This window comes from Nothobranchius furzeri, chromosome 9 (assembly GCF_043380555.1).
Source record: "Nothobranchius furzeri strain GRZ-AD chromosome 9, NfurGRZ-RIMD1, whole genome shotgun sequence".
Classification (NCBI taxonomy): Eukaryota; Metazoa; Chordata; class Actinopteri; order Cyprinodontiformes; family Nothobranchiidae; genus Nothobranchius; species Nothobranchius furzeri.
This window is the reverse complement of record NC_091749.1, coordinates 32,275,538-32,300,893: the sequence shown is the minus strand read 5'-3', so window position 1 is coordinate 32,300,893 and position 25,356 is coordinate 32,275,538. Positions and strand designations below refer to the sequence as shown.

The following is a 25,356-nucleotide window of genomic DNA, read 5'->3' as shown; positions in this document are numbered from 1 at the left end:
TCTATCTATCTATCTATCATCTATCTATCTATCATCTATCTATCTATCTATCTATCTATCTATCTATCTATCTATCTATCTATCTATCTATCTATCTATCTATCTATCTATCTATCTATCTATCTATCTATCTATCTATCTATCTATCTATCTATCTATCTATCTATCTATCTATCTATCATCATCTATCCATCCATCCACCCATCATGTAATTACTTCCCCCTGTGCAGGTGCCTCGGCCTCTCTGACCCTGTGCGTAAAGTGCCACAGGCCAGATGATGGCATTAGCAAACGGATGTCTATTTTTACATCCCGCCTCCTCCATCAGCAGAAAGAAAAGGATACCATCCTCACAAATATCATTCCGTCACGTGTCACGCATCATCTGCTCTCGTAAATAACTGCAATTTTTAAAGGTAGCATAAAAGGTGCTTCATCAAGTGAACAGATGGTTGATATTCGTTTTTCCAAATCCCATAAACTGAATTAGATGAGAGGAGATCTGACAATGGATCACACACAGCTGCTCGGTGACACATCCGATCCTAACAGGACGTCTGCAGCGTAGGTTAGTTTGTGTCCAGCAGCCTTGGGAGATTGTATCATGAGAACAACTAACCGTGCTTTTTGGTTAAAGCACACATCGAGAATCACACAGAAGAATGCACAACGTCAGCATTCAGTGTTGCAACAAAATAATAAATAAGTAAGTAAGTAAGTAAGTAAATAAATAAATAAATAAATAAATAAATAAATAAATAAATAAATAACAGATCGCATCCCATAGTTTGATGAAATCATTTGAGGGTTGTGTGACACGAGAAACATTTCATCCCTGCACAGCTGGATTTGATCCTGAGGCTTTGAGATTATAGCGGAAATGTGATGGTGGTGAAGGGAAACGCATGTTTTATCCAGGTTTTATCTGTATAAATAACAGAATATATGACTTAAAACACTCCCTGTGCCATTCTGATCGTTTAAGTGACTTCCAGCTGATGATTGGCTCATGATTAGGTGCTGAAAGCACCACCACGGGGTCCAAGGTCGAAGTGCTCCATAAATCACACAGGTAGCCTGCGTTGATGGTTCTGAATCCGGGCCAACACCCTTTAACTGATGCGTAATTTAGCGCGCCGTGCGTAATTGAGTTGCCATCAGACACTGGTACTTGTAGCACTTTATTTTGAACGGTGCAATACGTTTCCATTAAACGCCATTAAAGCGTGCGCAGTGACGAGATCTCATTTGTCTAGTCAGGACATCTGACAACCTCGTTAGCTCCCATGTTCCCCTGTCAGCTCGCAGCGCGACACGGACACTGACTTTAGCCACTCCTGGCAAGTGAGTGATAAATGTGGCGACTCAGCTTCGCGCCAAACAGGAGCGTTATTGTTGCCAACACGACGCATCAGAATCAAACACTGGGATGCCTTAATGGCAGGTGTCAGTCTTTTGTTTCCCTTTTCCCGTGGCAAATCCCCTCATTTTGACTTTCTCCCTGCAGCCTGATTGACCACGCGTCCTGCGCACAGGTTTCTCTGAGATTTTACAGGTTTACCAAATTACGCATGAACATCATTGTCAGGAAACTGATGATCTTGTTTTTTTAAATAAATATAAAAAAAGACAAGAAGGGGTAATGGGTAGACTATTTCCGCTTTCTGCACTTTGAGACGCGATCGTAGATCGAAGTTGGGCTTGTCACGTTGAGACAGAGTGGACTCCTCCTAACACCCAGGACGTGCCTGTCTGCTCCGGACAAATTGCATCCAATCACCCCGGGCATATTCTGGTAATGTCTCGATCCGAGGCCCGAGAGCATGAAGATTAAACACACACCAAACCCAACATGCACACACACCGACTTATTTTAACACTTCAATACAGGGACACAGACGCAAGGAGCGTGTGCGCGCTGAGTGGGAAGATTAACCAACTTTACTGAGATTTGCAGGTGACCAGTGTAAACATATTTACGCACCGCATGCCTGCTGAGGCTGCAGGAGACATCCATCATGACAAAATTAAGCCTTTTTAGACCAAAAAGGCACAGAACATGTCAAGAAAACAAGTAATTTTTGCGCGAATTGCGTTTTATCTCAAACATTTTAAAGATAAATTAACCTCTAAGTGACTGACTTACCTTCTACTGATGATAAAATGCGTCCCACCTACCGTGCTGGTGCCCTGGACATTTTCCCCTGCCTGCTACAGCGACTGTAAACAAGCTCACGAGGCGTTTGCTATGGCAGCACAATGTTCTGCATGGCTAGAGATGGGAGGTCGATCATTACACATTTAGTTTTCAGTTTGATCCGTCAGAGGGAACCAGAAGTTGGCATCTTATGTTCCAAAAACCCGACTCAAGTTTTCCACACTTGTCTGAGACAGGCGGGCCTCCACGTGGTTAAGTGTCAGAAAACAAACTTAGACTAATTTATCTTTTTTTATTCACGTTTATGCGCTATGATGGAATCACACAGTTGCGTGCAAAATTTATTTTTAGAAATATTTGAGCTGCAGAATTGTTTCCAAACTAAAGTGTGAAAGCAACTGTCAACGTGCTTTTGTATGCAGGTGTGTGTTTGTGCGTAAGGGAAGGAGGGAGGGAGGTGGCGTAGAGCAGCAGCGTGGTGACGGCAGAGGGGAAACCGGCTGGACAGATTTGCGTTCACGCCTGATCTGCTTCTGGAGAGCAGGGCTGTGTGGGAAGGGAAAGGCAGCACCTGGTCCGACCGCTGCAGCCCATCTCGTTTTATTGACAGCCTGATAAGCAGGGACCAAGCCGTGCGGTTTCCAGTGCGGATGTTGAGCACCCTGCTGCGTTGCACAGTACCAAGGCCTCTTAATGGCCGCTCGTCCAAATAATGGCCCAAGCACAGCCGGTCCTGACTGGCCCGTATACCTGCGCTGCGCCGGTCTCTTCCTGGGAGACCAGCGGTGACGTGGTTACCCAATTACGCAGCGTCTTGTTCAAATTGACACAGAGGCTGTGAAACAGGATCTGAGGCTTTTAGCCTGCCTTGGTGAAAGGGAAGCAGAGACCCCCGTTATGAGTCACAACTTTATAGAACTACAGACATGACACAGGATGGTAAAAAAGTCATTTTCAGTTTTTTTAATGCATTTTCTTATTAGTGGCATACAAAAGCTATGGGCCTGGAATGTCACAAGTTTGGATGATCCTGCAGCTGTTGCGCAACAAAGAAAATCAGTCAATCAATCAATGAAATATCCCTAATCATCTTATTTCTTATGATTTTCTGCGTACAAACAGCAGCTGCTGCTTTGATCATTATGAAATCATGCAAACATTCATATTTACGTCACTGATGCTTAACGAGTCATGCCACTTGACCCTTCTTCCTATAGATCAGGACACCATTCCCAGCCCAGGAATCGGGATATTGTGGAAAACAATAAAAAAGGAAAACCCACAGTTATTATAATGATACTTCCGGAGGTGCAGGGCTGTCCCAGCAGAGTCAGCTGTTTACTCCCCCTACACACACACACACACACACACACACACACACACACACACACACACACACACACACACACACACACACACACACACACACACACACACACACACACACACACACACACACACAGCGCGCAGGCCGCTGAGCTCCACATGGAGGCCACCTTGCGCACTTCCCAGTTCTGCGCTCCGCGCGTCCGTCTAGAACATGACGTCGAGCCGTCGCTCCAACCAATCACTGCCAACTACAGACGGATGCTGAAGGGAAAGTTGTTGCTAAGAGGCGCAGATCTTTTTCTCACTCTCATTGACATTTCAACTCCACTTCGGTAGGCAGATTCTAATCCGGACCTACACCTTTCTCTTTCGGCACAGAGGGAAGGAAAAACATATTTTGGAGAGAAGGGGCGATTTTTGCCCAGACCGGATACGGGTGACACGCTGCTGCTGCCTTCAGTCCGGTAAGTTCGGATGGAATCAGTTCCGTTTTTAGAATTAAACTCGAACATTTATCCTGAAGAACCCAAAAACACCAACACCCGTTTGTTGTCGCTGTGATCCTGCTGCGCAGGAAAAGTTTCATCAAGTTTGTTTTCTACTCATCCTTCATTCTGAACGATATTTGCTGAATAATTAGGCGCAAACCACTTTTTAAATCATTGCGGGTTTTTGTGAGTTTTGCGCTGCGTGTGTTTGGGTTTAACTGGATCCATGCGCGCGGTGAGAAAGTCGCTCAGCAGCGGGACTGCTTCCTCCGGAGAAACGATTTTGTTGCAGACATCGAATCAGTCAAGTCACCGCAGACTGATGACAGATTTTTGACTTAAAAATAATTTCCAGGACAACGACACAGATGCTCTCAGACTTTGGCCTTTTAAATGTTTCATGCGTCTGAACTGCGCCTCTTCGGATGATATGCGCCTCACTTAGGTTTGTTATTTATTCCAGACTATAATTTATGTCCGTGTGTGTTTGGCTCCGGTGATTATTATTTTCTGTCACGCTTGTGGAGCAGCGCTGTGACACCATTAGTCCCGAAGTTCACCCCTGCTTTCAGTCTTTTGCCAGGAGAGGGCTTTCGTGCACCGTAACACCAAGTCTCCAGCATTTCCCCCAAACCTAAAGCTGTTGATAAATTAAATAAACGTTTTTAATAGAAAATTATTAATTAGAACAAATGTGTAAATGTGACCGTTTTGTGATTTTTATTGTCACAAAAAAATAACTCGTGCAAAAGAAGGCTAGCACGTGGAAGCAACACATTTTTATTTGTTCGGTTTTCCATCAGAGGTGGATTCATGTTTCAGCAGGTTCAGACTCGAGTTGGTGAAGAACGACTCACCTGACGGAGCTCGTTCTGCGGCTCGCGCGTGCGTCGCCTCGCAGTGAACAACCAGCAGAAACAGCTGCCGGTAACTTCACCGCAGATAAAAGCCCAACTCCACTTTGGAAACGTGCAAAGGACAAAAAGCATGCAAACAAAAATGGACGCTATCCTCGTGCGTGTCTTTAGAGTAATAATGTGACAAACGGGCCGCAAGATGATTGACCGTTTCTGTAAAATAAATAATGTTTAAATTCGTTTACAAGTGCAGACGGTCAAATTAGGGCATTAATAATAATAATAATAATAATAATAATAATAATAATAATAATAATAGAATATAAACAAAACAATTAATTATTATCATTATTATATTACCTACAGCTTCCAGAAAAATTACACAATACTGGCAGATAATTCTCTAAATCTAAATATATCCATAAATCCTTAAGATAAACAGTGGGTTTAGGCATTAAAATGTGTTTACAATTCCCAACAGTGAAATCAGGAGTGTTTAAAATGTCAGTAAAGTTAGCCTTTTTTCCCTCAGCAGGAGGTGAATGAATGAATGAATAAATAAATAAATAAATAAATAAATAAATAAATAAATAAATAAATAAATAAATAAATAAATAAATAAATAAATAAATAAATAAATAAATAAATCATTTTAAATACCCTGACTTTCTAATTATGTTCTTTGGAGTTTTAAACAATTTAGCATAACGTTTTGTGAAAGTGAAAAATGAAGATATTACGTGAATTTTATTTTAATTGCATTTTAGCATTTTTGTCATTTACAAATGCAAATAAATGTGAGTGACAATTGTGATATTGCTGAGAGAACTCCTTACATTTGTGCCCAGACTGTAACCTCCATGGGGGGGCTAATTAAGTCAAACAAATGTCAATTAAAATAAAAACTGCATAGACCTCCAAAGAAGTAAAACTTAATCATATCAGTTCATTAACAGTGAATAAACGTAACGTAAAACCTGCAGTGCGTTACAGCCTCTATCCAGTCTCCCCAAAGCAAGTGTTTATAACTTCACATCCCTTCCTAACTTTTTTCTGTCTTTCACTCGTTTTGTAATAAAAAGTTTCTACAGCCTTGCCTAGGGGGGAAATAGCGACCAGATTAGGCTTTCCTTTCAAGGCCTGTGACATTAGTTGCTGCTAATCCGAATTGGGCTAATTGCCCCCGCCCCCACCCCCACCCCACCCCCCACCCCTGTTTCTTTTACTTTTTTAAATAATAATTTACAGCAAACTCCAAACACGTTAAAGGCAACAAAAGCAGCAATGTTGAAAAGGTCCGAGTAATTGCTTTAGTCCAGCTGTTTTGTGCCCACCCCTGGAATATCCGTGAAAGTTGTGAGAAAAAACAAACAAACAAAGAAAAGAAAAACAGAAACTCTCCTGAGAGTGGAGGAGACACCGGAGTGGATTTAGAGCTTAACCAATAACCTGCAGCAGGTTTTGTTTCCAAAGAAAACTACTTGACTCTCATCGGGGAATCTGTCTTTCAGCTGAGGCTGGCTGATGCTGTGTATTTTTGACAGCTGCAGCCTGTGACGAGTGGGAGCCAATAACATTTGCACAACAAAAGTGGGCCCTTTAGTGCGCGATTGTGGGGCGTTTCATTTGCGCCTTTACGCGATTTTGCACCTTTCCAGGAAGTTTTAGTCCAGCTCTGCAGTGGACGGAAATATTATTTTTTAATTTTCAAATTCACACGAGATCACACCGAGTTTCTCTGGAACGATGCTCTGGCTGTTAAGGCTTCACAACAGTTGAAAGTTAAGCTCCTCCCACTTTGTAAGCAACTCAGTTCCTCTCAAAAGGGGTGGGGGTCGGGGGCTGAGAGGGGGAGGGTGTTTGTGGTCTAATGCATGTCTAATAGAAGGGGTCCTTGACGTGAAAATGCTAGGGAACCCCCGTACCTCCCTCCCTGCCTCCTTCCTCCTCCCCTGTTTTAGATGATATAAGTTGCGCCCATTCACGGCAGGGCCCATAGGCTGAGCCACCAGTCTGAGGAAAGTAGAAACAAAGCAGGAAGGAGAAACAGATGAATGTGCTCGTTTAGTTTACGGGTTGTTTGATGAGGGAGTGTTGGCCGGAGTGTTGTTCCTCACCGCAGGACCCTGGGTGACAGTTTGAGCCGGTCCCCTCGGCTCATTATCCCGCCGGCCCACTGAGGGCCTTCTCTCTCTCTCTCTCTCTCTCTCTCTCTCTCTCTCTCTCTCTCTCTCTCTCTCTCTCTCTCTCTCTCTCTCTCTCTCTCTCTCTCTCTCTCTCTCTCTCTCTCTCTCTCTCTCTCTCTCGTTTGTCTGCTCATTGAACTCTCAGTCAGGAATGCGCTGGTTGTTAGGGAGCCCTCTTTCACCTCCCAAGTGTTTTATTGATGAGCTTTGACTTCTCCTACTTTTTCACATGTCAAAGAAAGTCAAGTGTATGCCTCCACGACTTAATTTCGTACCCTCATACTCACCCCCTCCTCTCCAATAAAAAGAAAAATTGTAAAATGGATCTTTTTCTCCCTCCCTCCCCTCCCCCTTTGCGTATGTTTGTCCTCTCGTCTCACTCTCCTCACCCTTTCTTGCGCCCCCTTTTCTACACCAACTTTAGCGTCAGCATCCACACAAACCCCCCTCTCTGGATGGGGGCGACTAGTGTTGCTGCTGCACCCCCCACCCCCCACACACTCACCCCAAAAAAGGTCTGCTCAGACACGGGCGCAGAGGGGTAGCTTTTGGGTGCGTTGAGGTGTGCGTAAATGGTCATTCGACCGGTGCGGTTGGAGTGTAGCGTGGAGAAGGGAGGAGGAAGCGTGTGGCCATGGCTACGCAGTGATTTGCTTGACTTTATTTACACGTGCTATTTGCTGTCAGGTCGGGGGTGGGGGGTGGTTGACGTGGCCGCGCCTCGAAAATGCGCCCATAAAAAGCAGCCGAGCTTGCCTAAAGGGGCCGCGCTCTCTACGCATGGCGTTCTTGTTGACAGGAGGAGTAAAGGGTGTTCAGGGGACAGTGATGCTTGAAAGAATAAACAAAAGCACGTGGTGGGCTTCCTTCCCCCCTCCCCCGTGTGTGAAGTCCTGAAATCCTGGAGAATTCCACCAAATTTCCCCAACTCTTTAGTCAATTGATCTAAAACTTAAAAGTTATTTTTGTGAACACTTAAAGTTTACAAGCTGCTGCAGGATTGTTGTATGATTTTAGCGCAGATATGGTGCTTCTGGTTTGCGACAAAATCCACAAACTTTGCCAACTTTATGCATTTGCAGGCATGGACTCCTGCATAAAAGACACACCGCAGGTGTTTGTGAGTTCCGAGATTCAGTGCTTTACAACCCCCCCCCCCCCCTCCTTTTTTTTACTTCCTTTCTTTTGCGGTAGCTTTAGCAGCAAATGTGCATGAACTTAAGCGGACTCCCGTCCAGTTGGTAACCTATGTCCGAAGTGCTTTAGGAAAGAGGCAAAGTGCGCGCGGAGTATTTGCATGCGTGGGCTGATTAGTGGGGAAGAGGAGTCTCTCTCTCTCTCTCTCTCTCTCTCTCTCTCTCTCTCTCTCTCTCTCTCTCTCTCTCTCTCTCTCTCTCTCTCTCTCTCTCTCTCTCTCTCTCTCTCTCTCTCTCTCTCTCTCTCTCTCTCTCTCTCTCTGCCTCTCACCCCTCTCTGTCGCCGTGGCTCAGCCTCGTTTCCCGCTCAGGCTGTGGTGCAGGGGGAAGTGTTTATATGGGGGATGATGACAGAGGTCGGGTCGCGCTAATGGGCCAGTGAAGAGCGGCGGAGGGAGGCGAGGAAAGACAAGGAGAGGAGGAGAGAAGCGAAGCGCTCGCATCAGACCAGGAGCACATACATTAATACACTTGTTCCATCACCAATCAGCATAGGTGTGCTCATTCGCTTTACCCCCACCTACTTCCACCCCCCACACACTCTCCCCTCCCCATCCACCCTCCCCTCCCTCGTTCTCTTCCCCACTCACCCTCACCCTGACTCTCTCATTCGCTCTCTCACACGCCAGCGCACATCCTCGCCAAACTCCGTGCGTCCTGACATCTGAGTTCACTGTCAATCTCTGTCTCCTTCGCAGGGATACCCCCTCCGTCTCCGCAGAAGACCACTGGAAACTAATTTTTCCTCGTTTAAACTTCCAGAGAGAGACTGATTCTGGTCGCCTTTTTTCCCATTTTTCCTTTTTCTTTTCTTTTTTATCCCTCCTGCTTTGGTTTGGAGAACGAGACTGTTGTAAATTAAAATAAGGACTTGGGAAGAGACGCAGGATGCCCCAAAAAGGTGAGCCCAATGAAAGTCCATGTACTTTTATTATTATTATTATTATTATTATTATTATTATTATTATTATTATTATTATTATTATAGTCAATGTCATTATTATTGGTGTTGTTATTAAGGATCGGTGTTTTATCGTGTGGACTGTGCAGCCTGTTGTCTGACTGAACTCTCTCCAAAAGGGACAAACAAAAGTGCGAACAGCTTTTAGCGCCTCTATCGATTTTGTCTGTTCGGTTTTTTGTTGTTGTTGCGCGCAGGCCCCACGGATAGCCTTGCCGCTTATTTCTGGTGGCAAATAGTGAGAAAAAAAAGTCACATTGGGCGACGCAGGACGGTGATCATCGTGGAGAATGGAGCGCAATGACCCGTTGAGGAAAGGTGTCAGATTGATTCATGCAGGCGAGTCGCCCAAGCGCCTTCTTCAACAGGAGAAAAGAAAAAGACCCATGCAGTACTCTTTCCACCCGGAAAGAAGCGTTTCTGTTGGTTTTGTGGAGAAAACACAAGTTTTAAAAATGTTTTAAACTGTTTCCCGCAGCTGATAAAATAAAAGTGAATTAATCTGGTATTATGCAGGAGCTGTCAGGTCGTGGGAAAATTCTAAATAATCCTCCCAAAAGAATTAAAAAAGAAGATAACACACACACACACACACACACACACACACAGAGAGAGAGAGAGAGAGAGAGAGAGAGAGAGAGAGAGAGAGAGAGAGAGAGAGAACGTTTTCATCTCAAACATCAACACAAAACATGTTGCTTTTAATAAAAATGAACAGCTGCAGTCATTTCATCTACTTTTATTTTGAGATTTCAACGGATTGAATTTGTACAAGACCTTTAAATAATAACAAACAAATAAACTACAACTTTACACTTGTATTTCAGTTTTAACCTGTTGCCTTCACTTTCGTCCATAACAATTCTAGAAAATAGAAACAAATCCAGGGAAAATTGTCTGCCTCTAGAATAAACCTTCATTCCTGAGTTAGAACGTCAAAAGCGCAGCAGAAGAATCCTGCTGAATTAAAACATTGTTGTTCCGGATAACTACGGGGGAAGAAACACAGATTAGATCTTAGTTAACCCCTGCTCTCGACCTTAAAATAAATGATTAACTGGCTTCTGACAGAAATCCACTGATTCACAAAACTTTAATGGGATTTATTGGGTTTATCTATTTTAACGGTGAGATTTTATTTTCCCTGGTTTTCCAGGATGACCCGGGCGCTGTGAAGGAATCTGAATTTGATTAATGAGCAGCTTGTTTGTTAAAACATGAAAGAAAAACGCAACAATCTGAGCGCAATGGCGGACGCCGAGTGCATCTCCCCGGCCCGAGCGCTCGTCTGTTAGACCTGCAGCCGCTGTGCTCTGCACACTGCACAACCCTGCACGGAGAGGGGAGAAAATGGAAACTTCAGACTTCTCTCCCTCCGAGGCCCCCTTTTTATCAGTTCTACTCCTTTCAATGGCTTCTTTGCCGCATTTGTCTTTTCCAATTGAGCGCCCCACTGCGCTGTTGTGTCTTTAAAACCCGCTTTACAGCCCACACCAGCAGCGCCGAAAGATCCGAGCAATATTTAGAAGGAGAAATTACATCATTCTTTAATTATTGTTGTTGTTTTAAATGCAAACAAAACGCGCATGCACCTACCAGAGGCAGCGGGGTCACGGCCGTGTGTGTGTGTGTGTGTGTGTGTGTGTGTGTGTGTGTGTGTGTGTGTGTGTGTGTGTGTGTGTGTGTGTGTGTGTGTGTGTCTGTGTGTGCGTGTGTGTGTGTGTGCGTGTGTGTGTGTGTGAATAGTCCCGGAGGGGGTGGATCCATGCCTCCGGCTCTTTGTATTAATCTGAACTTGCTGGTGTGTTTAGTGGAGAAGCTGCGTGTTTCTAGTCGCAGAGGCCTACTTTGCACGGAGGCAGAAAATAAAGAAGAAAATAGAGAGAGGGGGGGGGGGGGGGTTGCATTGTTGGGGTGCAGCAGGATTTTTTGCACCCCAGTTATGTACCCCCTACAGAGCACTGAGGCGAGGTGTGTTACACCTTCATGGTTCCACAAGAGGAGGGATGTCAACTTTTATTTTGAAAAACAAAGCAAAATGGCAAAAATGAAGCCTCTTACTGTGAAAACGAGAGCTGCTTCTTTATTTGAATAATACATATCCTTCACAGTTTCAATATTACTGCTAATTAGAATTAATTTTGACAGGTGCTTTTATAAAAACGCGTCAATTACAGTTCATTTGCTTTCCAGCAACATTTAGGTTCATTGCAAATAAAGGTCTAACAATAATACACGAGGCGTATGGAGTCTGAGGTGAATCAGTGTAGCTGTGGCTGTGCTAATGTGTTGTTTTGCTTTGTCCTATAGGGAGACATTAAGTAGTGCAAACGGCAGATGATTGACTAAATTGTTAGAGAGTGGACAGTCAACTCTGTTTCCAGGCAAGTTTAATTAAAATCCACATATTTACACACTGAGGATGTGTTCAGATTCACTTTGCATCTCTCCGAAGGGAAAAAAAAATAGAACGAGATAAAACAAGAAAATGAATTGAAGGAAATACTGAAAATGACAATTTTAGAAAAATAAAAAGAAATGTACATTACAGATGTGTGATTTGATGCTAACCAGTTTTGTTATTTTCCTTGTGACGCTCAGAATACCACAACCAAGCCACGTGGGAGTCTGGCGTAGCCTCAATGATGCAGAACAGTAAGTTCTTTTCATTTTATTTTGAAGGGTTTTGCTGATACCCATCTTTTACTGTGGTTGCATGAATGCAACCCTCTGTGCATTGGTTGAATTGTTTGATTTTATTTATTTTAAGCAAAAAAAAAACGTTAAATGTGCAAGCAAAGGTGTGCATGAGATTTGGAGGTGCAGGGAAGAAATTATGTTTGATGGCCGTTTCATTGCTCTTAATTTACTATTTTGGAATGATAGGCGAGTTATTATTGAACAAGTTAATCACACGTCGTGTTTCTCCAGAGGGGAAGAGAGAGAGAGAGAGAGGATGGAGAATAGAGGGGGTTGGGTCGACAGGGAGAATTCTGTTTCTGCTTGAGTTGCTATTAAATAATTGCACAGCCGTCTGCATTAGCGTTAGAGCTGGCTGCCAGGCTGCATACGAGATTAGCTGCGCGAGAGGAGAGAAGGGAAGAAGCCCTGCATGAAACACGAGGAACAGCGATAATGTCTTATGTAGATCAGACCATATATTCCTCCTGCGCAGGCAGCATGAACAACAAATAAATAAAAAATAATAAACCCCACTTGCTTCACTCATTCTGGCTGCAGCAGTGTGTGTGTGTGTGTGTGTGTGTGTGTGTGTGTGTGTGTGTGTGTGTGTGTGTGTGTGTGTGTGTGTGTGTGTGTGTGTGTGTGTGTGTGTGTGTGTGTGTGTGTGTGTGTGTGTGTGTGTGTGTGTGTGTGTGTGTGTGTGTGTGTGTGTTAAATATGAAACAGAAGTGCAGATATATTTCTACAAGAACATGGTGTTGAATATAAAAACTTATAAACATGAAACATTTTCTCTCTTGCTGCTGGACAAGAGGTGTATGACATCAGTGATGAAGGTGTGTGGAATGATTTTATTACATTATTCGCCTCGTGTCTGTGCTGTAATCATTCTAGCCCAAACACGTGACAGTTGGTTTGATTTGGTGCGTAAAGGTGTGGTTCATGTGATGGAAACTAACCTTATTTAGAGCTGTGGGTAGTTTATTTTTATTTTTATTTTTTTGTCAGTCGTGGAGCTGATGGGGGCCTTATCAAACCCTGCGCTGCGTGCTCTTGCAGCGGATTGACGTTAATGGGATGCTCCCCTGGCTTGGCGTGTGATGTCTGGTGCGAATTGCCGCGGAGATATCATTGGGCCCGGCCCTTTGGGTTTGTCTAAAGGTCGCGATGGCCTCGCCGCGCTTTTGTGCTAATAACTCCTGGGTGTATATGGAGGGGAGCGTCCAAATTGACACCATATGTTTTCCTATTAGTCGACTTGCAATAGAATACAAGGCGCATAATCAGCGCCAGCGGGGCGAGATCGACTCCGGACACTTGAGGGAATTGCGCACATGATTAAGACCTTATTTTATCATCTTGATTTTTTATGTGATGTCCTTATCTGACGGGTTGTTTTTTATCGATTTGGTGGATTTATGTTTTGGAGCCGCATCAGAGCAGGCCAATTTCAGCCTAAGAAGTCTATTAATTCCACTTAATCCTGGAATTACCAAAGAGCAAAAGGGATGATAATGGATTTACCGTCAATCAGATCCACGCTGCAGATCATTACACATTGCGGCCAAAAGGGATATGCCAGTCAGTTAAAAGGGTTTATATCCAGTCAAGTAGAAGAAGCTTATATATTGTTTTATTATTATTATTATAAATTAAGTGTGACGCTGACGCATTTCAGAGTAAAACACCCACAGACTGCGCACAACAGGACTGCAGTGGCTGTGAGCGTTTGTTGTCAAATACAAACAAGAGGGGGGAGAGAGGAGAGAGAAAAAGTGCTTGTCACTTTTAATATGTTAAAAATCCTGGCGCGCCCTCGTTTGTGTGGCCGCGCGTAGCCCCTGGCCACCTTAAAACGAAGTCTCCCTCGGAGGGTAAACGAGTAGCGTCCAATTTTGTCTGAGTGATATCCAAATGCAGACAGAAAGGGTCGTTTTATCATGCTACTATTTGTCGTGACGATGCGATTTTCAAAAGCAGAGCGGTGTCATAAAGTGACATGCCTGCCACAAGTGCTCCAACTGATCTTTTCAATTAGCCTCCCATGCATGATCCGAGGCGACTTCCGCCTATTTCCAGAAATTAAGCTCAAACTTGACGTGCAGCTAGCTTTATTTTAAAGACAAATGTCAGGCAGGCTCATCATATTTTCCCCCTCTTCTATATTTGGAGCTTATTTATTGCTAAGGAGCCTCTGCTCCGGGAGTCAATGTAGCGGGCGGCAGCGCAGGGGAAGGGAGCGGACAGACAGAGAGCAGCTCAGGCACTCCAGGGAGTCAGCTCTCCCATTTGGCTTCAGGTTTGCGGGCTTATTCTGTGCTTTAGCATCTACCCTTACAACAGTTTAGAAATATTATGTTAAATATGATTCATTTTAGACAAAGAGCTTTAGTTTAAATCGCTTATTTGCAGCTAATTCCTCATTGCTGGTTGCATTTGTTGTGTGCGTAATTTGTGCGTTTTGGACAGATTTTAAAGCAAAGGATTAAAAGTCATTTTACTAATAATCGTTGCTTTTGAAACAAACACGCTCGGTTTGCTTTTTAATGCGATTGCTAGTGTTGCTGTTTATCATAGCGGATGGTTTTGTGAGTGAGGTGAGCTGGTCTTGGTGAGGGGATGGATAACGGTGCCAGGGCTTTAACACCGGAATGTACCGGGATGATTAATTGTTAGTTACAATTTGTGGCTGCAGGTGATTCTCTCATTTGTTTATTTGCTATGTTTTAATTTTCTGAAGATGCTTAAGGTTTGTGTGATGCTGTGTTTTGATGACGATGTGCATGTGTTTGCTTGAAAAGTGCGCAAATGTTTTGCGTTAAGAGGAGGGTGTTGACGCAGCTTCCTGGAATTCGTGTTTCACGACTGTACCTGCGATTTGAAGCATTCCTGACCACATAAATAAACTTTTAAAATGTGTTTATCTCATTTTGACGCTTTTAGCCACCCTGCATAAAATCATTTTACTATTATTATTTAATTTATTCGGTTTCCCTGCTGCTCTGGGGGTGATGCGATGACTCCGCTGCTTTGTTTTGTCTCCACGCAGGTCACAGTGGCGTGAACCAGCTTGGTGGTGTTTTTGTCAATGGCAGACCGCTGCCGGATTCCACCAGACAGAAAATAGTTGAACTTGCTCACAGTGGTGCTCGACCCTGCGACATCTCCAGGATACTACAGGTACCAAACACACTCCTTCTAATTAAAAATAATAAATGAATAAAATAAATCACTCGGACTGTTTTCTTCCACAGTCTGAAAATGAACTCGTGGAGCAAAAATGGAAACGATTCACCACTTTAAACGTAACTCATGTTGCTGCGTTTCCTGTAGCATAAAGGTTCCGTCCTCTGCTAGTTGTGAGGCAGTAAATTACTGGTAATAACCTGTAATTCAAATGTAATTACACTGGCAAAAAGAAAAAAAAAAGAAAACGGGAAAGTATTCTGCCTGCTATAATATAGAAAAAAATGCCTACTTTACAATTGAAGGCATATTTTCTGTGTTTATAGACCCATGATGAAGTCCAAGTGCTGGACAGTGAAAAGGTGAAACTTATTTGAGCCATCTTAGAAATTCCGCCAATAGTCATAAATAATGTATGTGAATTGTGTTTTTTGTTTCCCGCCCAGGTGTCCAACGGTTGCGTGAGCAAGATCCTGGGCAGATATTATGAAACGGGCTCCATAAGACCGAGAGCGATCGGCGGCAGCAAGCCTAGGGTCGCCACACCGGAGGTGGTCGCCAAAATCGCGCAGTACAAGCGGGAGTGTCCGTCTATCTTCGCCTGGGAGATCCGCGACCGGCTCCTGTCGGAGGGGATCTGCACCAACGACAACATCCCCAGCGTAAGTATTGACTGGAAGTTGTGTGCATGATTTAATTTGCCACATGAAATGACTTTTTTCTCATGCAGTGGGGGGAAAGGAGATGGGCATCCAACCATTCAGCCTTATTAAACACAGCGTTACAAAGTGGGAGGGGTGGGACAAAGTGGGAGGGGTGGGACCCCCCCCACCCCCACCCCACGCAGAAACGGCTCTGCATCTGCAATCCTCACTTTGATCATATGTAATTTGTCATTCAGGTGTCATCAATAAACAGAGTCCTTCGCAACCTGGCTAGTGAAAAGCAACAGATGGGCGCAGATGGCATGTATGACAAGCTGAGAATGCTCAACGGTCAGACAGGAACCTGGGGGACCCGGCCCGGCTGGTACCCCGGAACATCGGTGCCAGGACAGCCCAACCAAGGTGAGCCTCATTACCACACCACGAAGAACGAGCCACCTTTACGCATTCGGCTGTTAGATGCAGTGGCTGTGCACAGGCAGGTATTATGGCGCGTTTTTGATGTCCCTAACAAGTCTGACGCCCCACCCCACCAATTAAGACTTGTCGATCAGGGGGAAAAAAAGAAAGCCATGCATGCGGTCTGAATGCCTCCACTGTCCCAGACGTAGATGTGCGTGACAGTGGCCTGTCTTTTCAGCAGAGGTGTCCACCCAGCAGTCCACTTTTTCCTTCCCTCCCGATGAGGAGATTGAACCGGCGGTGTGGTGATGGTGATGGTGGGGGTGCACGGATATTAGTACAAAGGAATGTTTTCCTTCACACGCAATGATTGGTTATGGGAACGGCCCGCACTACGTGTAATTGCTCATGGGGTGGGGTGGGGGGGGGGGGGGGGGTCTCATTATGGCAGCATGCAGGAGGAGTGTGGAGATGCTCGGGCTGATGTGGAGAATGTTCCACTTCAGAGGGCTTTCCTCCTCTCACGTGGGCCTGTGGGGGCGCGCAGGCCCGACGCTGCACGGCCGGTTCTTGTTTAGGAGACGTCACAATGTAGCTTAAAAAAAGCATTTAATGCAGAATACGTTGGGTTTGATTTTTATGCGTCACATGGAGCGGAAATGGTCGGATTTTAGTCAATTGGCATGCAAATGAACAAGATCAATTGGGCACATGACGCTGTCAGCAACAAGCTAAGCGTAAAATCAAATTGACGACACTTATTATTATTATTATTGTTATTATTATTATTATTACTATAATAATAATACTAATAATAATAATAATAATAATAATAATTATTATTATTATTATTATTATTATTATTATTATTATATAACAGTCTTCTATGCAGGTATTGTTTAAATTTCTGTCATACATTATACTAATTATAATATTTAGATTTCGTATGTTGAATAAAAATAACAACAACAATAAAAATAACTATTACTTATTGTTGTTGTTGTTATTATTATTATTGTTATTATTATTATTACATTAGCTTTATTATAAAATAATAAATGATCAATAAATTATCTAGAATCTTGAAATATTATGAATTATGATTATTATTATTCAACTGGTTTCCCAGCAGACGGTGACGTAAGCACATATAAAGTTAACATTGGGAGTGAGGGGTCCCCCAAAAGAAGACAACTCTATCCAAAGAAAAACGAAAAAAAAACGAAAGAAAAAAGAAAAAGTCTTTCATCTCTGTCTCCCTGCCTCTGGCTTGCTACGTGGCTCCAAATCCCGTCTATAGGATTTAGTCTCTCACTTTCTCTTTCAGTTTTAAGCGGTTTCTCAAGAGCGTTTTGATCCAGTCTCGGTAGCTGAAAGGCGCCGCAATTGGTTCGGTATCTCCCCCCTCTTTTTTTCCTGCTTTTCCGCCTCACTGACTGAGACATCGTGATGCTAAAGAATGAGTTTATTTCCAAGCGCTTTCATAAAGAAAACAAATCCTATCCGAGCGTCACTGGGTCTGACAAACGGATAATAGCAACACATTCACTCCTTTTTATGGATTATCTGGAATAAAGAAACAAATAGCCCATGTTAGAATAAAAAGAGTGTCTGACTATTATGCAGCAAATCGACAAAAAACAATGTATTATTATTATTATTATTATTATTATTATTATTAATATTATACTACCTGTCCCTCCTCACGTGCTCACAGTCATAAACAAACATTCATCCAGAGACATGCCTGATATGTCACATAAACCTCCCGCCATCTGCGCGCCTGCTGCTTAATTTCACATTAACTTCTCGGTGTGATAATGATGTCCAACAACAAGACAGACATTAGTCGATAAGCCTCGCCCTGTAGCCCGAAGGGGCTTTCTGGGCCCACCACGGACAAGCAGCAGCAGTGAATAGATTGGCCTTATTTTGGTTGTTCGGGGCCTTGCATGCTCTCTCCTCACTCGTTTGTTTCCAATTGAAGACAGAAATCCTGACTGGCGTAGCTGGCCTGGGGACGTGATTAATGATGGTAGTGGATAAGGGTTAACACACTGGACTCAAAGCTCTGTTGACTGGGATCCTCGTGCGCACAATGCCAAAGCTCTATAGCCTGCGCGCCTCCACAGAGAGAGGATCCTTTTGTCATCTCCAATGGTCCCTCACCCTCCCCTCCCTCTCCCTCCCTCCCATATATTACACTCACCGAGGGCTCGCTGGTCGTCTCTGGCTGTGTCCATAGTTTAATGGTTTCCCTTACTCCTGAAGGCTTTGTATCATCCTGAAAAGCGTCTTCTTCTATTCAAAAGTTGGTGGTCACCTCAATGGCTCTACCAACGCCCATATGGGAGCCACCATTGAAGCTCTGCTCTGTCCCAGAAAAGAGCGAAGGGGGATGCAGAGTTTGGGGTTTTAACATTTCTCTGAAAAGGGGCTCGCCACATCTTGACACATTTCTCTTAACCTTTAGAGAACACAAAGTATTGTTGCTCCGCCATAAGAATCTCTCACTCTCCAGCCTGTTTTTCCCACAATATTTTATAAACAGTCAAACCTTCTGACACACGCGACTCCTTCTTCACGCGCCGGTAATCTGGCAACATTAGGGAAGAAATTGCAATAATTCCTCCGATTTGGAATTAAATTAACCATGATGGGAGGGGGGAGGCTTAATTAATGATGTAGCGCTGCGCTCTGTACAATTAGCTGTAGACTGATGAAACACGAGGCTCGATAATTAATTATTCAATTAGCTTAAGTGAATGTATATTTCCATTAAGCGTTTTTCTCTCCTCACCCTCACTCTGTCTCTCTCTCCCCCACCGCCTCTCAGACGGCTGCCAACAACAGGACGGAGCGGGAGAAAACACCAACTCCATCAGCTCCAACGGGGAGGACTCCGAGGAGACGCAGATGCGCCTGCAGCTCAAGAGGAAGCTCCAGAGAAACCGCACGTCCTTTACGCAGGAGCAGATCGAGGCTCTGGAGAAAGGTCCGACACTCATAGGAGCAATAATTCTAAAATGTATGGTCTGATTAAAAAACGTGAAAAATAAAAGTTACAACAATTTGCGCCAAGACTAAACGCAGGCCTTCAAAACGCATTTAACCACGTGTTGGTATTCACCCACATCTCCATTCTCTTTTTATTACTGCTGTTGCAGAATTTGAAAGAACTCACTATCCAGATGTTTTTGCGCGAGAAAGACTGGCAGCGAAAATAGACCTTCCCGAGGCAAGAATACAGGTGAGTCACTGCATCTATTTATTTATGCAAACAAGACTGTTGTCTGCACGGAACTCAAATAAAAAGCTCAACAACGTGTGTTTTCTGTTAAAGGTATGGTTCTCAAATAGAAGAGCAAAGTGGAGGCGAGAGGAGAAGCTGCGGAACCAGCGTCGGCAGGCCAACAACTCCTCCAGCCACATCCCCATCAGCAGCAGCTTCAGCACCAGCGTTTACCAGGCCATCCCACAGCCCACCACGCCAGGTAGGTTCACCACAAAAGTAGAAAGTTAGGGCCAACACACGTGTCAGCTTCTATAGTCGCAGAGAAGCCGAAATAAATAATTTCATCATATTTGTAGCGCACTGTAAAACGGACTTCGGCCTGCTTAATTCAACCTATTTTTTCAGTCTGTTAGTAAAATTCAGTGTTTGTATTTATTTATTGTTTATTTTCCATTATTTTATGAAAATGCTGTAAAAACAACACAAAGCATTAAAAAACAATCTTCCTGTCTAACACATGGAGTCTAAGTCTCCTCCCTTTCCGGTGGGCTCATGGGATCCCGGAAATAAGAAAAACAATTTTCTAATTCCACTTGATAAATTGCCATGGATTTTACATGTGTTTGTGTATTTTAAAGACACATTTTGATGCCGTGAAAGCCTCGAACGGTGGTAAAAACATTTTGGTTTTGTGTGAAAAGACGTATAGGACTACAAATGTTCGTCTCGTCAAATTGACGTCATCAAACCAGACAGGGAGAAAAGCAGAAGACTAGTTTGGGAAAGCTTCAAATCCTTCTTCCAAGATGAAAGAAGAAGCATTAACTGCTGCTCATAGAAGATATTTTACTAGTGCGGTGAAAAATAACACGTTAATTTAGTTAATTAATGTGAAATGTTTAATGCATTTAAAAAATTTACGTAATTAATGCAGTTTTTAAAATTTTACGTAATCCGACATCTCAAACTCGTGAGCGGCTCTGAAGGAGGGGGCAGCATTGCGTTATGCTGGTGTCTGACCTGCTGGAAATGATTAGAAGCAGCAGCAGCAGAGAAAGAGAAGGAGAGGAAAAGCTTGCTAGCATGGACAATGCTGTCCATGGAGCGCTGTCTAGATCGGTACAAAGCAGAGCCCAATATGGATAGTGGACACTGTACAGTGGTGGTTGAAAAGAGAAGAAGCACATTCCAGACTGGCACCTGTTGCATGCAAGTACCTGTCAACCCCTGCAACCACAGTGCCTTGTGAGAGATTATTCTCACTCTCAGGTCACATCGTTGGTGCGCAGCGCTCCAGGCAGCTGCGTCCAGCGCACGGTCCATTCTCAAAGTAGCGCAACCAAAAAACTGTAATTAACCCACGATCGTTGATGTCCGCACATGTTCTCTACTTTCTGTCTTATTTGTGCCTGAAGCGCTCTGCTACTGCGGAGCTCATCACCTGTGCTGCGGTGATGTCACCTCACTGACGCAGCATCGAAACGCGCTCTCCCCTTTGCGGTCAGGAGATCCCTTTGATCTGCTCAAAAGTACTGATGAGGTGAAAAAGTAAGAATCCAGGCAACAGATTTTCTGGAGAGTTTAGAGGAGATGCAGGAAGATGAGAGACAGACAGGACAGGAAATAGTTAAATAAAAACAAGAAAACAAAACAAAGTGTTGAAAAGTAAAATGTAGGTAGATTTATCTCCACTACATGTTTTTACTTGTATAAAACAATACATTACACACATGTAATATTTATACATCTGATACAATTCAGATCACATTCAAAAATAAGTCACACACCCAGGGCCGTTTCAAGGCAATCTGGGGGCTAAGGCAAAACAGAACATACCCCCACCCCTATAACTGGGCTCCCCAGAAGCCTTTGTGTAATCCAAACCCTCTCCAGGAGTATTAGTTATACAGTGTTTGTAAAAGCCCCTCAGACATTACTGACATGTTCTAATATTATCAGATGAAAAACTAAATTATCACACATGCTGTCTCATCTGCTTCTTTTCTAAACTTGCAAAAAGTAATAAAACCATTTGAAAGCCACTAATTGTGGATTCTCTGAAAGTTTCCATGAAGTGTGTGACAACTTGTTTTTTCATTGAGAAATATAAAGTTGGAAAAAAAGTGTAAGAGCAGCCAGGCTAATGATCAGATAAATTGCGATTAATCACAATTAATTACAGACTAATGAGATTAGTGTGATTAATTAATTTTTTAATCGACTGACAGCCCTATATTTTACATATTTTAAAATCCTCCATGGTATGAATAAAAAAGTTATTTACCAGGCCATGTTAAAATTAGACTTTAGATTATTTCATTTTGACTTACTTTTCTGTAAATTTAAATAGAGTTGCAGATTTGATAAACATCCCATTCAAGACTAATATTAGATTTCTTTTTTCAAGTGATGATTAGAAACATTTTTCCATTTAGACGTGTATTTTTATTTATACTTAGAAGTTGAAACATGTTATTTTTTACAGTGCAGACCAGACAGAAGTCATGAAATCTGACCCAACAGTTTTCTTAATGGGACAATCTGAAGGATATTAAAGTGCCGGGGAGAGGCCTCGGTAGCTGCGCGCTCTAGTTCATCCAGAGAAGCGTCGGTGCTTTTCTTTTAATGGATGATTGAGCAAAACCTCACAGCTGACTGTCTGTGCAATTACTGAATCAGGCACGCGGGCACACGGGCAGAGCTGAAGCTCACGCTCACAAGTCAATCACCTGACACACACACACACACACACACACACACACACACACACACACACACACACACACACACACACACACACACACACACACACACACACACACACACACACACACACACACGCGCACACACACACACACACACACACACACACACACACACACCGTACAGTATCTACCCAGACCTATCAGCTTAGACAAGGCGTCACCTCGCGCATGCACTGCTGAACGCTAATGAGCTCCTATACCACACTACTGCATGTGTAAGAAAGATTTCCAGACATTCAAACTAAGTTCTTCATTTTTACCTCTCTCCTATCTATCCCCCTCTCTCAGTGTCTTTCACCTCGGGGTCAATGCTGGCCAGACCTGACTCTGCACTCACAAACACCTACAGCGCGCTGCCGCCCATGCCCAGCTTCTCCATGGCAAACAATCTACCTATGCAAGTAAGTACAAGTCTGCACAAATCTTCATGTTATAATAAGTCTTTCTTGTAAAAGTGGAATCAAACACACCAACAGTAATCTCAACTTCTACCAGAGCAAACAAATTTCCTCAAAGTCCAGTTTCACTGAGCAAATATTGGCTTCATGACAGGAAAAGAGGAAAAACCAAAATTAAACAAATGAGATCTGAAAACTATGGTTGGCTAAGCTAATGTAACATTCTCTCCTCGTCTATAGCCCAGCCAGACCTCCTCTTATTCCTGCATGCTGCCTACCAGTCCGCCTGTGAATGGGCGGAGCTACGACACATACACGCCCCCTCATATGCAGGCACATATGAACAGCCAATCAATGACCACTTCTGGTACCACCTCAACAGGTAGGCAGAAAGTTCATTGTTTACCAACATCTCTGGGTAACTAATACAATCACTTTAAGAGCATCTGCCACCTCTTCTGTAATAACGGGGCGAGTACTTCATAGCCATCTCTGATTCATCACCTGTCACGGTCGCTTTACCCTTCCATCCCGTCTGTCTGAGGAGACGTGGTCCTTTAAATGTCTGAGGGTCAATACTTCCTAGGTCTGACATCAGTTTGTCTCTGCAGCAGCGTGAACGTCTCTGTGTTTCATTGCCACTCGAGGCCATCATGTCAAGCCCACGTCTCCAGCACATAGTTTAGTTCCACCCCATTAGGGTGCTGTTTCAGAGGGCCATATATACCGGTTATAGTCATGAAGAGTTAATCATGCATAACCACATTTCCTCTGTGCTAAATTGCTAATTAATTTGATTCATTTGCTGTTGTACTCTCTCTGTTTAAATGCCATCGCCGTGGCCTCAATTTATCGAGCTTGCAAGTGTTTTACAGAGCAGCCGAGTGCAGAGGCATTGTGACTCACCACGGCCTCACTTACTTTACAAGCTTTCAAAGCACAATGCTACTCCCGACTGTTCACCCCGAACATGCATGGTGCATCCATTCATTTTACTTAGATGTCTCAAGATGCATTTGTTGGGTTTGTTTAATTACATTCTCCCTCTCTTTGTTCTGGTCTCTGCAGGACTCATCTCTCCTGGAGTGTCTGTCCCTGTCCAGGTCCCGGGGAGTGAACCCGACATGTCTCAGTACTGGTCAAGACTACAGTAGAGAGAAGAGCTACTTCACCCTGTAAGCACCCAGTCCACCATGGCCCTCCGGCAGCGCAGAGTAGTGAAGGCAACGAGGGGCAGGGGGGTGGGGGGTGAGGAGAGGTTACAGACACAGAAGGAAGAGAGGAAGAAAGAGCGGGACAAACTCTGGGAGAGCTTTGGGACGCTTGGGCTTGGTTTTTCCAGTGGGACCGTGTGCTGTTATGTAGACCTGGGCTCATTCAAACAAGGACTTGCAAGAGAAACCAACAATGGCAAGCCAGGAAAAAAAAATACAAAAACAAAAGACATGGACCTCTGTAAAGTGCCCGGTGTTACATTTTTATGGAACAAAAAAAAAATCTTATCTGTTTGTTTATTTTCTATTTCCAACTCCAGTCATTGTTTCCTTTTTTTCTCTGATGTGTTTGTAAATGGCCATTTGTATGTTAATATAAAAGGAAAAAAAACAAGATCAAGAACTGATAGACGGACTGCTAGAAAACCATGTTGGTTTTGCGTTTTGTTTCCGAGCGGAGAAGCTGGGAGATTCTGCCATGACTATCTTTGAACCTGCTTATATCGAGACTTTCTACCAGCCTTTGCATGGTCTCTGGACATTATTGCATATCATTAAAGATGAAAAGCTGGAGGGAAGACTCTTACTGTGACACACAAAAAAGAAAACTATTTATTGGTCTTATTTCTTACGAATGGATCTTTAGAGAAGGAAGCTCAATCTCGAACCACTCACCGAGGCTGCGGTCTTGCCTCCTCTGGCCTGCATTTGCTTTCCTAATAGATACGGATCACTATTGGTGCATAGACGATTTAACAGTGCAACGCAACTTGTGCTTCTGTGGTTGGATTGACTCGAGGTTTCCGCCAAGAACATTACCCGTGGAGAACAGGTGTAAACGGTTACCTGTAGTCTGTAAATGGTAGACCGCGTCTTTGATATAATCCAGTTTGTTTATGTCAAAATGTAAAGTACTTGTCTTCCCCAGGAATCTGCCAGAAAGATTTCTCCAATAAAAGTTGATTTCATTAATACCCCCCTCCTCCAGAATATTCTATAAATGTTCCATGCATCATGAAAAAAAAAAACATTTCTTTAGGGTCAGGTACAATTTGTCTCTTAGGTATAGTTGTAATATAGTGTCCTATGGTCAAAAAATGTGCAACTAGAAATATTTAATTCCTATAATTATGATTAAACATTGCTTGACAGAGTTTTAAACTTAAGTGTTTGGCAGTTGTTTACAAGTACATATCAGATTTAATCATTGTTGATTGTAAAACAGACCAAAGCCTTTGTATTTCATCTACACAATGTTCTTTTTTTATTTTTAAGATTTTAGTCTTGTGTTACAACATTTTGTAACCACGTTTTTGTTCTATTACATTGGCTTCGAGATCGTACGATTGCAGTTAAACGCTGCAGTCCTTATTTATAATTAAAGACCATGGGAGGGTTTTTCTAGCATCATCTGTCATGCTCTCTTGAGTTTTGCAATTTTATTTCAGTGTGTACGTAGAACATGGACACATACTGGGTTTATGTCCGAGCATTGCTTCTGAGATAAAACAAAACAAGTCTACACACTGTCTCTTTAAATATTTCAATTTAATTTTATTTAAAAAGGAGCTTTTTAAATGTATTTTGTGAAAACTATAAAACATTTTGTACAGTAAAATTGTGTCTCAAAGAAA

At 43.3% G+C, this 25,356-nt stretch overlaps 1 protein-coding gene across 8 annotated transcripts; it reads left to right on the top strand.

Annotated features, from left to right (window-relative positions):
* Positions 1-3,743: 3,743 nt before the first annotated feature.
* Positions 3,744-25,356, top strand: pax6b (paired box 6b). 8 transcript variants are annotated; one of them, XM_054732477.2, is made up of 15 exons: positions 3,752-3,951; positions 8,913-9,115; positions 11,486-11,559; positions 11,777-11,830; positions 12,670-12,693; positions 14,907-15,037; positions 15,370-15,405; positions 15,490-15,705; positions 15,945-16,110; positions 18,947-19,105; positions 19,278-19,360; positions 19,454-19,604; positions 22,399-22,511; positions 22,749-22,890; positions 23,577-25,356. In XM_054732477.2, the coding sequence occupies exons 4-15, from the start codon at positions 11,818-11,820 to the stop codon at positions 23,660-23,662; spliced, it is 1,320 nt and encodes a 439-aa protein (XP_054588452.1). In that variant the 5' UTR covers positions 3,752-3,951; positions 8,913-9,115; positions 11,486-11,559; positions 11,777-11,817; the 3' UTR covers positions 23,663-25,356. The 8 variants fall into 8 exon arrangements, with proteins under 8 accessions (XP_054588456.1, XP_054588452.1, XP_015809531.1 ...); XM_015954045.3 differs by lacking the exon at positions 11,486-11,559; XM_054732479.2 differs by lacking the exon at positions 12,670-12,693 and having other exon boundaries at positions 3,754-3,951.

What these genes read in the sequence shown, in the direction of transcription:
- pax6b (XM_015954045.3), top strand. An exon ending in GATCGAGGCTCTGGAGAAAG is followed by an intron (nt 19,106 to 19,277) that starts GTCCGACACTCA and finishes CTGCTGTTGCAG; the next exon opens with AATTTGAAAGAACTCACTAT. An exon ending in CAAACAATCTACCTATGCAA is followed by an intron (nt 22,512 to 22,748) that starts GTAAGTACAAGT and finishes CCTCGTCTATAG; the next exon opens with CCCAGCCAGACCTCCTCTTA.